At 40.2% G+C, this 13,876-nt stretch overlaps 1 protein-coding gene across 2 annotated transcripts in view; it reads left to right on the forward strand.

The window, feature by feature from the left end:
* Window positions 1-8,026, forward strand: part of LOC139336781 (uncharacterized) — a 36,294-nt gene extending 28,268 nt beyond the window's left edge. The window contains exons 2-7 of one of the 2 annotated variants that reach the window (XM_070971010.1): window positions 5,421-5,594; window positions 6,297-6,458; window positions 6,612-6,789; window positions 6,902-7,113; window positions 7,276-7,501; window positions 7,736-8,026. In XM_070971010.1, the coding sequence (XP_070827111.1) occupies window positions 6,660-6,789; window positions 6,902-7,113; window positions 7,276-7,501; window positions 7,736-7,848 (681 nt within the window). In that variant the 5' untranslated portion in view covers window positions 5,421-5,594; window positions 6,297-6,458; window positions 6,612-6,659 and the 3' untranslated portion in view covers window positions 7,849-8,026. Of the gene's footprint in view, window positions 1-4,697; window positions 5,595-6,296; window positions 6,459-6,611; window positions 6,790-6,901; window positions 7,114-7,275; window positions 7,502-7,735 lie in introns of those variants that run through there. The other variant, XM_070971011.1, reaches the window with a different exon arrangement.
* Window positions 8,027-13,876: the final 5,850 nt, after the last annotated feature.

Below are 13,876 nucleotides of genomic sequence, written 5' to 3' on the forward strand. Positions count from 1 at the left end.
GTGTCTTCCCATATGGAAAAGATATAGATAAATCTTACAAAATTTGTATCTCCTTTGTCTGAAACTTGTATGTAAAGCATACAACAGTGAAACCAGATATAAGATCCTTAGTAAATTTAAACAAAATGAACAAAACAAACAAAAGAACAATATATGACAGTGATGTTGCATACAATATTCTTAGTAGGAAAATGTAATATCAACCCTATATAAGTTGGGCAATTATCACAGAAACTGAACTGTTGCAAATATTATAGAAAATACAAATTTTACTTGTGGTGCCACAAATGTGAGACATTTAAATAAACAAAATGATTCGACAATGAAATTACAGGAAAACGCATGATTGACTAAGAGCAGGTTTTCAGCTCATAATGACAATGGAATGTTTTTTTTTTGTTTTGTTTTGTTTTTTTTGCCAAGTCTTGCATTTTTGCAACATTTCATGAGCAATTATATCCAATAATATTCATTCCATTCTTCTTGTAGAAATATTTTTAATTTTGCACAAGATCAGCAGATTACATTAGAATCAGTACAGTACAGTAGTAATTGTTCAGACAAATATTTCATTTTCTGCTCAGAAACACAAAATCATTGGCTTCATCTTAATCTCCATCTCCACATTCAATTGACGCACAATCATTTACAGTAATACGTATTCAGTAACCGACAAACAATTGAGCTGGACTGTGGACACTGTATGTACATACATGGTCTAACGATCAGAGTGGCATTTATGGCTTTGTGGAAGTCTGTGGGAAAGTGGACAGTTGACATGTAGCTCAGTTGAGTTCTGATTAGAGAACCTCTGGCCAACTTCTGCACTGTACAATTGCCATATTTTCCTATTGCATATAAACATTGATCACCCATGTCAATAAAGTGTGAGACAAAAATACCATCCTTCAAAAGCACAACAGAGTTGTTTCTTTGTTTTGTTTTGCTGTAGGTATGACCATGAACAACAACACCATTTACAGCAATTTTCTTGTAGTAACTCACCACAGAGTTTGTGGGAACTTCTCTCACTGTGTGGAGAGCAGCTTGGTCACCAAGAGATATTAATCTCACATTGGGTGGACCAAGGGCAGTCACCTCAGTAAACTTTTTATACCTCTTGGCATGCTGGTGTCCTTGTCTCATTTCATTGCAGAAATCTTTAACTTCTGCTGGTGCATTTGTCAAGAACTGCTTTGCTAAACGGGGGAAAGCACGGGATAATGCCACTTGTTTGCATATTTGTTGTGGAACAGCTTGACTACTTTTTACTTGTTTTAGAAGGTACCCGTTGAAATCTTCAAACATGAAGGCTGAGTGAGCCCACAGAGGACCCCAGTGTACAACGTTTTTGCTTAAATGCAGTAGTGAATGAACATTAAATGTCATGTGCTCTTTCCCATACAGTGACTGCACACCTCCAACAAAGTACACTAATGCGTCGTGCATGATTTATCAGCTCAGCATTTAATTCAGACCCCAACAGAATGCTTATGCCCTCTATCAGTAATGCCCAATGAGAGTGGTACCTCTGTGGAAGTATGCCTTTCAGAACTGGCAAGCTGTAGTACAAAAGCCAGTGCTGCCACTCATGGGCTTTCCAGAATTTGCGTTCTGTTAGAGATCTTGGAACACGAGCAACAATACTTGGAGGTTTAATAGACAAGAGGTGTCTGTCCATGATGGCTGTTTGTGTACCAATATACCATGGCTCAGAACTGCTTTTAGAATCCATCCATAAAGTCGCCATGTATCTGCACACACCAAGCAACACACAGTGCATGTAGTCTGGGACCATGCCATTGATTAGATCAAACAATGGTAAATCAGCAATCGCAGAAGAGCCCTTTTATGCCCAATATGGTCTTCCTTTCTCTTTCAGCTATTTGTCCTATTTCTACTGTGGTTTTATGATTTCTGTCACTTGGCTTTTCATCTGGACATGTGTAAACCCTTGTGTTTCCTTTTCCTTTCCTTGTTTGAATGCCAGGGTGAAGGCAGACTCCACAGCCATACTCACCATTAAACTGCTTGAAATTCTGTAGTAATGGCCTTGCTACTGCATCACACACACAGCACAACGTGTGCACTTTTATGTGTCTCAATGACTGATCACTAGGATGCTGCCACTCAAAACCAGCTTGAGAAAGACTGGCACACTCCTCAACAAATGGTTTAAAGAAGCAAGACATGTCTGGCTTCTTGGCTCCAAACCACAAACCACATAGTAGTACATGTTTATCTCTACTCTCAGGTGGTATCTCATTAACACAACATAATATTGGCCAAATACTAAATTTGGAGGACTGAAAAACTGGTACACCATCACAATTGAATGTGAGGGACAAAAAATCCTCTTTACTGTTAGTTTTCAAGGTCTGATATAAGGTGCCATCACATATGTCCTTTATTTGTACTGGCGTCAGCACAAAAACATAGATCATGCATATCCTGGTTCTCAAGAATATCTTTCAGCTGATCCTTTAATGGTATGCTAATAAAGAAATGTCCTTCCTGTACACTGGCTCTCACTGTGGTGAATGAGGAACATGGCACACATTTGAGTGTTTCTTCAAGAGATTGTGAAGAACCAATGTACTTAGTACAAACTCCACAGTAATGGTGCCGTTCGAACTGATGTGTAATATCAGCTAATGGTTTCTCCAGAAAATACTTGCTTGTTGGAACTGCACTAGTCCCAGCAGAATGCAATTTGAGCAGTTTCAGCAGGTCTTCCATTAATACACCTGTTGTGTTGTGTCTCAATGCAAAGGAGAGAATCGAGATGATGCTTTGCCCTTCCGTTAGCCCATGGGAGGAGTGGACATGATCTACCTCTCGAGGGACATGGTCCTAAATGATAGAAAAGGAAGCACTGCAATGAAACTCATCAGTTTTCACTTGTTTTACTCATAACCTTATTTTGGCAGACTGCACTTAGCATGGAAAATAAACAGAAGCTACAACACATGCAAAAGAAAAAATAAGTTAATGTATATGTCAGTGAACTGTAGAATATGTTAGTCTAATGACAAATGAATCTAATGTTAAAAAAATCTAATCAAGCTCACATGTGAATGCTTAAGTTTTGTCTCACCTGCACCACTGTGAAAGATTCTGCCCTCTGTTCTTGTGTTTGTCTTCCATCTTCGTTGTTTTCCTGAAAAGGACAGTAATGAACAACTCATTAAAGTGAAAGAGAGGGATAGCCATAGAGCAGATTATATGACACTGTAATTTTGTCTCACCCATGGCACATTGAGAGGTTCTGCTCTCTCCTCTTCTCTCTGGCCATCATCTTCATCACTTTCCTAAAAATGGCACAAAGACACAACGGAGATAATAATTTTAATTTTAGTGTAAGAGTAAGCAACAGAGGTAGAATGGTCTAATATTGAAGTTCTGTCTCACCTGTGTCACAGTGAGAGGTTCTGCACCCAGCTCATCTCTTTGGGTAGCATCTTCACTTTCCTAAGAGGAACACAAGTCCATCATTTATTTATATTAAATAAAAGAATTGACGGTGACTTAATTCATGGAATGGATATTGGACTGATGAGTCCAAGCTCATGTGAAGACATCTGTGAACTCTACATCTCTCTCTTCTATACTGTGATGTTGCAGTGTAGAGGAGACTTGGTGTGCACAGAACAACATAAGAATGAAGGAATGACGATAACTTATAGCCAGGTCATGTATATGCAGATTTTAAAAGCCAGGAGAAAAAAGGTTACACAAATTAATATGTAACCATACACATAACACTACCAACAACAGTCATGTTGATGTTAATAACAATATTATTCAAGATAAAAAAAGAGTGCTAATGTTAGAATCAGATCTGAGCTGAAAAGCGTGGATTGGTGCATCTGCAAAAATAATGATGGAGGGGCATGGCAGTAGTTTGACTGTGTGTGAGAAAAGGGAGGTTGTATAATAATTCTGGAATTTTTTCTCACCTGCTGTGGTACTGTGAGAGGTCCTGGTCTCTGCTCTTCTCTCTGGGTATGATCTTCATCACTTTCCTTAAAAAGGTATATCAAGAACTTGTTTGAGACCGATTTCACACAGCTCCCTGGTAAACAATTACAATACAGTCTTTCTCCGTTTCCATATTATTGACTTCTTGTTTTTGAAATTCACAGTAACATAGAGTTTTGTTTATAAGTTAAACAGTTCATTTTCTTCTTCTAGTCAACGTTTAAAGTAACATTTTGGATAACTTGTACTGCAGAAATATTATTAAATCCAGGCTAGGTTCTCAAATACTGCTATTTCCTTCTCACAACAAATGCACAGGTTTCAACATTTATGTGGCAAACTTCATGGATTATGTTACATATATCTTACCACTGTAATTTGTGCCCATCAAAACATAATTGATTATCTATGAGTGTACAAAATTTTGTAATCAAATTAACACGTCGGCTCACATTTGGTACATAACCTTGACTCCGGTTTCAATTATTATAGTATGGCGGGCAGCTCACTTTACATTGACTATTGTCAGCTGATAAAACTGAGAGGACAAGAAGAAATAAATTGCACTTACTGTAGCATGTTGTTGCATCGTGTGCATCCCGCTGTCACTCAAAGCTCTGTTGATTTTCCTAATGAAACAACGGATAGTAACTAGTAACGATAACTGTAACGTTAACGTCACTTATGTGCTGCAGGGAGCGCGCATACCTTTTTTTCCATCTTGTCAAAGTCCGTGACGGAACGTTTCTCTGCAGCCAGTCTCTTTCTGTTGTGTCAGGTGTCACGACTTTTCTTTTCGGCATGTCTGTAAATGTTACAGGAGCCGGTTTGACAGTCTGTTTACCATGCTTTGGAAAGCTGAGGCTATACCCGCAAAAAAACAAAAGACAAAAGGAAAAAAAAGAAGGCAATGCCCGCCATTTGACCATAGCGTTGATTTGCTAGAAGTAGGGTAAAATATCAGGATAAGCCAATCAAAGGCAGTGTAGGGCGGGTCATGCCCATCATGCCTGGCAGCTACCAACGCGAGACCTTGGCACAGTGTATCATTTTGTTTTGAACACAAGGCGGCGGCAGGTCTGACGGGTCAGTTGGCGATTGATGCTCTCTGCATATCATCGCCCATGCGAGACAATGGAGACAAATGAGCCTCCCATTAGTGGTAAGTAAAATTACGTATATGAAGGAGTTAGCTTAAATCGGATTTTCGGTTTATGTAGCATTTGCTAAAAGTGATAGTTAGCTTAATGCTAAAGGGTACACATTAAAACAAATGAGAAATGTGATTATTCTCGGTTTTCCTCAGCAGAATTGTGCATATGAAATTGCACTTGCCTAAACCATGTAAAAGTGATTAAAAAAAGATGGTTAGCATTTATGCTACATGTCTCTTGGTCGTTTTGTTCGGTTGAGAAATGAGATTTTTTTTTTCATTTCAGAACACAAGGACAGGAAATTTGCAGTGGTGCAGTGGAGTGAAGGGGAGGATTCTGGGAAGCTCAGTGAGCATGGGTATCCCATTTCCACCTACTCAGCCGTCATTGAATGGCACCATGGAAAGAAACAGCGTGGAGGGTGGCCCCACTACCGGGGCACTGTTATTTTTGTCAGTGGTAAGTTAATGCTGCTATGGTTCGAAGTGAAGATTGTCGTCTCTACATAACTTGAAAATAGGTGACTAAAGTTAGACAGGGAAAATGTTTACCTGTCTGAATTTGTGTGCTTACTTTCCTTGCCAGGTGGGTAAATGTTTTGCAGGATACATGATGATTAATTACAGTATTATTGGTGGGAAAGTCATGTCAAAATATGAGCCCTATTTAAATGAGCCAACTATTGATTTAAAATGTTACGCATATTATTTACAACAGTTTTGTCACCATTTTTTCATGTGTAAGTTACTACTCTACAAAATGCTTATCTACATAACTTTACTCGTCTCCAAGTGAATGCATGAACGACACTATAACACAGTGATCTCATGATGTTATTGTCTGCAGTGTTTCTGCACAAACAACCTGACACAAATTGGAACACAAACTCATGTCTGATAGATTTTTTTTATAGCTGTTTTAGTACATGAAGTTTATTAAACATTAACCAGAGTTTCATATGGATTGGGAATATATATATGTTGTAAAATATTAATTAATATTTTTTGCAAAGCCCACTGTGTGAACCATAGCTCTACACAACACATACTATGACACTGACAATGTCATAACATAACATGGTGATACAAAAACTGCTCACGAGTATTAAGCAGTTTGCCATTAAGTCGGTTTGTTTGTATTCTTTCTTCTTTTGTTCTCTAGCTACTCGTTATGAGGCAACCCGTAAATTTAATGCACTGCTGAAAAAATGAACTCGCAGAACTGACCAAGAGGGTATCAGTCCGTCCTCAAAAATATCAGGATGATTCAGATGACTCGGATCCAGATGAGACTCAGATTCTGACTCAGCCACTGCAAGTCAAGGTGACATCTATTTGCTTTTAACTATTTTGAGGTCACCATATTTTTCGGTCATGTCATGTAAATAGAATGTCAGATCTTCTTTTCTCTCTCTCTCTCTCTCTCTCTCTCTCTCTCTCTCTCTCTCTCTCTCTCTTTCTCTCTCTGTATACCCAGAAGTCAAAGGCTCTCACAAGGAAAGACCCTGCAGAGGAATTCCTTGCAATGTACAGTGATTCATCACCTTCAGTCATTCATCGTGATAAAAGACTGCCAAAGACAGTGGCTGAATTAAAGCAGGAGATCCAAGATCTGAAAGAAGAGAATGCTAATTTGAGGGAGTTGCTTGTCCAAGGTATCACTTCTTATCACTTATTTAACAATTAGACAACCAAAACACTGTAGCCATACTTTATATTGTACTAAAGAATGATGTACCATTTTTGTTTGTCATCTTCTGTGTATAGATGTGCCTGAACTCCTAAAGACCATGAAGAATGTAATTGATGTGGCTGAAACTGCGAAGAGATCCAGTCTGAAGCTGAGCACACCACCACTGCCCCCCCAAAGTTCTCCGCTGTCCAGGCCTGGTTCATCATCTGCAGATTCACTGCTGTCACCATCCAGCTCCACATCAGAGTCTGTTATTCCATCAACAAGGGACTCCCAGTCGTCCAAGGTAATTGATTTTTAAAAAATAAATAAATCTACTTCATCATCTACTGCTTCTCAGTTGTACATGTATGAGTATGGACGATGTAAATTTTGTCTTAATGTCTTAAATCAAGTCAAATTTTATTTAAACTACCTAAATACTCACTATGTCTCCTTGTTTAAACAGGTGGAGATCCATCCTGGGACTGGAGTCATGATAGAGAAACTGGCGTGGGCCTATGCAGTTAATGCAAATTCGGCTACAGTATTTGTGAGGCATCTGCTGACTGCAGTCTTCCCAATGGAGATACTGCTGGTGAGGAATCTTCGTGGGGGGAAACGAGGCAGAGGAGATGCTCGTCTACCTCTGGACAAAACTAAACTGGATGCCATCTACAGTAAATTTCAACCTGGTATGTGTTTTGGCTATAGTCCATGCTGAATTTTTTACTGATTTCATACACCATACCAGCATTCTACAGTGTCAGACTTTAGTATCAGTTGTGTTAAATTCTGAGACACATGGAGAACATACAATATCTACCCAACATTACATTAATATAATGTAATGATGCTTTTTTTATTGGTTACTTTTAGATTAATAATTGTGCTGTTATTGTTTTCCATTTCCCCTATTGTGTTCATAGGTGCAACGCTTGAGAGGTGGCCTGGGACCCAGCCCTTCAGCCAGAGCTCCGTGCCAAAGATCACAGAGCTCCGTGCCAAAAGTAAAAGTGTTTCTGTCACAACACCCCCTTAAAATACTGTTCACAACATGATCCACCTGGTAGTAACTGTTACTGTTAGAGTGTCACATTTTTAGCCAGGTTTTACCTGTTAGAGGGAAATTGTGGGCACGTTTTTATCCCTTACTAGTTTTGCCCATGTTGATGTTCATTGTAAAATATCAGTTCACTGCAAATAAAGTCCGTCAAGTTAAAAGTTTGTGTAACAGCAATTTTTTCAGCATTACAGATATTGAAAGATTGCATTTATAGACTGCAGTTGTGTAGCTGGCATGGTAGAAAGTAGTATTGCAGTAGCAAAGGGAAAAATTAAGTTTTGTCACTTTCATTTGGCAGATGACGAGACGTGCTGACGTGCTGAGGTAAGCGTATCGTCTCACTTCCTGTTTCTGGTTGCTGCCTTATGAGTAGTGTGCGTTTGTCGCTCTTGTTCCTCTGAGTGTAATTTGCTCTGTGTTTTGTTACAGCGGCCTTTTATCCGCGCTATAGAATAACATTAGTTCTGCTCAAGCACCCATAAGTCTGTTTATTTAGCGACCGTCAATTTTATTTGTCTACGCGCTTGTCTGCTCTGCTAGCTATACCAGCTTAGCCTAGCAGCTAGCGATGGCTTCTCTCTGTCCCTCTCCAGCTCTCTCCTGCTTGGTGTGTCACATGTTTAGCCACTCCTCTGCCTCCTTTAGTGATACTGGTACGTGTAATAAATGTAGTTTATTTGGTGAGTTGGAGGCGAGGCTTAGTGAATTGGAAGCTCGGCTCCGCACCATGGAAACAAAACCATTAGCTATAGTTAGCCAGGCCCCCGTAGTCGGTGCGGACCGACCAAGTGCAGCTCCGGCTAGCCGTCCCTCGACAGCTCCCAAGCAGCCGGGAAACCAGGGAGGCTGGGTGACTGTTCGAAGGAAGCATAGTCCCAAGCTGAAGCCCACAGGTCACCACCAACCGCTTCATGTTTCTAACAGGTTCTCCCCACTCGGCGACACACCCGCTGAAAAACCAACTCTGATTATTGGCAGCTCCATTTTGAGAAATGTGAAGTTAGCGACACCAGCGACCATAGTCAAATGCCTGCCGGGGGCCAGAGCGGGCGACGTCGAATCAAATTTGAAACTGCTGGCTAAGGATAAGCGTAAATACCGTAAGATTGTTATTCACATCGGCGGTAATGACACCCGGTTACGCCAATCGGAGGTCACTAAAATTAATGTGGAATCGGTGTGTACATATGCTAAAACGATGTCGGACTCCGTAGTTTTCTCTGGACCCCTGCCAAATCTGACCAGTGATGACATGTTTAGCCGCATGTCATCGTTCAATCACTGGCTGTCGAGGTGGTGTCCAGCAAACGGTGTGGGCTTCATTGATAATTGGCAGACTTTCTGGGGAAGACCTGGTCTGATTAGGAGAGACGGCATCCATCCCACTTTGGAGGGAGCAGCTCTCATCTCTAGAAATCTGACCGATTTTATTTATGAACCTAACCCCTGACAACTCAGAGTTGAGACCAGGAGGCAGAGCTGCAGTCCTACACGCTTCTCTGCGCCTCCATTAGAGCAGTTACTCACCCAACACTCCATAGAGACTGTGTCTGCCCCCCGACCACGTAAACTAAGTAAACCAAAAGTACAGAGAAGAGGAGTTAAACATAAGAATCTAATTAAAATTAGAACAACCTCTGCAATAGTACAACAAGATAGGAGAATTAAATGTGGACTCCTTAACATCAGATCTCTGTCCTCTAAAGCTGTTCTAGTAAATGAGTTAATATCAGACCATAATGTTGATTTATTTTGTCTGACTGAAACCTGGCTGTGTCCTGAAGAGTATGTGAGCCTAAATGAAGCTACTCCTCCGAGCCATATTAATACCCACATTCCTCGAGGCAGCGGCAGAGGAGGTGGAGTTGCAGCCATTTTTGACTCAAGCTTTTTGATCAACCCTAAACCTAAACTCGACTATAACTCATTTGAAAGCCTTGTTCTCACTCTTTCTCATGAGAAATGGAAAACAGTGCAGCCACTTTTATTTGTTGTAGTATACCGCTCTCCTGGTCCTTACTCCGAATTTCTAGCTGAGTTCTCTGAGTTTCTATCAAGTTTAGTTCTTGAAGCAGATAAAGTAATTATTGTAGGTGGTTAATGTACATGTCAACGTTGATAATGACAGCCTTAGCACTGCGTTTATCTCAGTATTAGACTCAGTTGGCTTCCGCCAGAATGTACATGAACTGACTCACTGTTTTAACCACACCCTCGACCTTGTTCTGACATATGGCATTGAAATCGAAGACTTAATAGTCTCCTCACAGAATCCTCTTTTATCAGACCATCATTTAATAACTTTCGAATTCATATTACCAGACTACCAGCCAGTAGGCAAAAATTCTTATACCAGACTCCTGTCTGATAGTGCTGTAGCTAAATTTAAGGATATGATCCCATCAGTATTTAATTCAATGCCATGTCTCAATTCAATTCAATTCAATTCAATTCAATTCAATTCAATTCAATTCAATTCAATTTTATTTGTATAGCGCCAAATCACAACAGAAGTTGTCTCAGGACACTTTCCATATAGAGCTGGTACAGACCAAGCTCTTTTATCTACAAAGAAACCAACAATTCCCCCATGAGCAAGCACTTGGCGACAGTGGCGAGGAAAAACTTCCTTTTAACAGGCAGAAACCTCGAGCAGAACCAGACTCTGGGTGGGCGGCCATCTGCCTCGACCGGTTGGGTGAGAGAGGAAGAGCAAGAGAGGGAGACTGAGACAGACAGACAGACAGACAGACAGACAGACAGACAGACAGAAATGCAGTCAGAGAGAGAGAGAGAGAGAGAGAGAGAGAGAGAGAGAGACAGAGACAGAGAGACAGACATGCAGTCACAGTAACAGTGACAGTGGACAACAGAGGAGTATTATGCTAACGTTAGTCCCTCCCAGATTGACTTCCTGGTTGATAGTGCTACAGGATCGTTGCGTATGACACTTGACTCTGTTGCTCCCCTAAAAAAGAAGAAAATTAAACAGAGGAGGTTAGCTCCATGGTATACTCCTCAAACCCGCAAATTAAAGCAAACTTCACGGAAAATAGAAAGGAAATGGCGTTCTACCAATTTGGAAGAATTTCGGTCCGCCTGGCAAGACAGTCTTAAAATATACAGGAAAGCCCTCCGCAGTGCCAGGGCAGCCTATTACTCTGCACTAATAGAGGAAAATAAGAACAATCCCAGGTTTCTCTTCAGCACTGTAGCCAGGCTGACAGAGAGCCATAATTCTGTTGAACCATGTATTCCTTTAGCTCTGAACACTAATGACTTCATGAGCTTCTTTAATGATAAAATTCTAAATATTAGAGACAGAATTCATCGACTCCTGCCGTTAACAGGTACTGTTTTGTCTTCAGACACAGAAATCGTAGAAACTGTTACTCAGTCTGTCGCAGTTTTAGAATGTTTTACTCCTGTTGACCTTCACCAACTAATTTCAATAATTTCATCATCAAAATCATCTACCTGTATTTTAGATCCTATCCCGACTAAGCTGTTTAAAGAAGTATTACCTCTAATTGACTCTTCAGTTTTAGACATGATCAATCTCTCTTTATCAACAGGCTACGTACCACAGTCCTTTAAAGTAGCTGTGATAAAACCGCTACTGAAAAAGCCTACTCTTGATCCAGGGGTTTTAGCCAACTATAGACCGATATCCAACCTTCCCTTTCTCTCAAAAACTCTTGAGAAAGCAGTTGCCAATCAGCTGTGCGACTTTCTAAACAATAATAGTTTATTCGAGGATTTCCAGTCAGGATTTAGAGTGCATCATAGCACAGAGACAGCACTGGTTAAGTTACAAATGACCTTCTAATTGCATCTGATAAAGGATTTGTCTCTGTACTAGTCTTATTGGATCTTAGTGCTGCATTTGACACCATTGACCATGGCATCCTATTGCAGACACTGGAACACTTCATTGGCATTAAGAGAACTGCGCTAAGCTGGTTTAAATCCAACTTGTCAGATCGCTCTCAGTTTGTACGCGTTAATGACGACTCCTCTGTGCTCACTAAAGTCAGCTATGGAGTTCCGCAGGGTTCTGTGCTTGGACCAATTCTATTCACCTTATATATGCTTCTTTTAGGTAAGATTATCAGGAAGCACTCAATAAATTTTCATTGCTATGCAGATGATACCCAGCTATATTCATCAATGAAACCGGAAGAAACCAGTCAGTTAACTAGACTACAAGCATGTCTTCATGACATAAAGACCTGGATGACCTGCAATTTTCTGATGCTAAACTCGGACAAAACTGAAGTTATAGTAGTAGGCCCTAAACATCTTAGAAAGTCACTTTCTGATGACATAGCAGCTATGGATGGCATTGCGCTGGCCTCCAGCACCACTGTAAAGAATCTGGGAGTCATCTTTGACCAAGACATGTCCTTTCACTCCCATGTAAAACAAATTTCAAGGACTGCCTTTTTTCACCTACGTAATATCGCAAAAATCAGGCATATTTTGTCTCAAAATGAGGCAGAAAAACTAGTCCATGCATTCGTAACTTCCAGGCTGGATTATTGCAATTCTTTACTATCAGGCTGCCCAAATTCATTGCTGAATATTCTCCAGTTGCTCCAGAACGCTGCAGCACGTGTTCTGACAAAAACCAGGGAGAGAGATCATATTTCTCCAATACTCGCCACTTTGCACTGGCTCCCTGTAAAGTTTAGAATAGAGTTTAAAATTCTCCTCCTTACTTACAAAGCCATAAATGGCCAGGCACCTTCTTATCTTAAAGAGCTCATAGTACCTTATTGCCCTACTCGAACACTGCGTTCCCAGAATGCAGGTCTACTTATGGTTCCTAAAGTCTCAAAAAGCAGAACAGGAGTCAGAGCATTTAGTTATCAAGCTCCTCTCGCTCTCATGTCCTACCACGGCGTGTTACTAACTTAGCTCCTTCCCCGGAGTCTCTGTGCTTTGTCGTCTTGCAGGTTCCCATGGACAGTGGCTGAATCTGGATTGTGGATTTCAGCTGCATCTCCTGCCTTGGCCCTGCCTGACATCCACTGCAACTGCTACTACTGTTATTACATCCACTGTCACTGTTACTGTGACTGCATGTCTGTCTCTCTGTCTCTCTGTCTCTCTCTCTCTGACTGCATTTCTGTCTGTCTGTCTGTCTGTCTGTCTGTCTGTCTGTCTGTCTGTCTGTCTGTCTGTCTGTCTGTCTGTCTGTCTCAGTCTCCCTCTCTTGCTCTTCCTCTCTCACCCAACCGGTCGAGGCAGATGGCCGCCCACCCAGAGTCTGGTTCTGCTCGAGGTTTCTGCCTGTTAAAAGGAAGTTTTTCCTCGCCACTGTCGCCAAGTGCTTGCTCATGGGGGAATTGTTGGTTTCTTTGTAGATAAAAGAGCTTGGTCTGTACCAGCTCTATATGGAAAGTGTCCTGAGACAACTTCTGTTGTGATTTGGCGCTATACAAATAAAATTGAATTGAATTGAATTTGTGAGTCACATGTTTCGTATGATAAAAATTTATATGAAGTTGTATGAAATCATTCATAGAAAAGCATGTAATTTTTATAATATATTGCAAATTTCATAGGCTGACATTTAAGAATTCTTATACAAAAAACATGAGGAAAACATAGTTTACCATGGCATTACATTCCCATAACATACAAAAATTCTATATGTTATGATGTATATTCCTATATCTTTTTATGCTGATTTTTAATAGATGCCATTGAATAAACTTATATAAAACATGTTAAGACAGCATAATTCACCTGCAAAAATATTCACTTTTCATACAGAAAGCCTACATATAGTGGCATTTATTCATATACGTAAACTATATGTCTTTAAATAGACCTAGTAGAAAAAAACTGCAAAAATTATATGAAACATGTATGACAAACGTATGTTGACATGTGCTTTCCTTATTTTCTACATATATAGTTTTCACATGATTCTTATATAATTCTTTTTATTATCTTGTATGAAAAGAATGCAAAAGTGGCCACTTTCAGGAGTAAA

The sequence above is a fragment of the Chaetodon trifascialis genome, chromosome 9, assembly GCF_039877785.1.
Source record: "Chaetodon trifascialis isolate fChaTrf1 chromosome 9, fChaTrf1.hap1, whole genome shotgun sequence".
Classification (NCBI taxonomy): Eukaryota; Metazoa; Chordata; class Actinopteri; order Chaetodontiformes; family Chaetodontidae; genus Chaetodon; species Chaetodon trifascialis.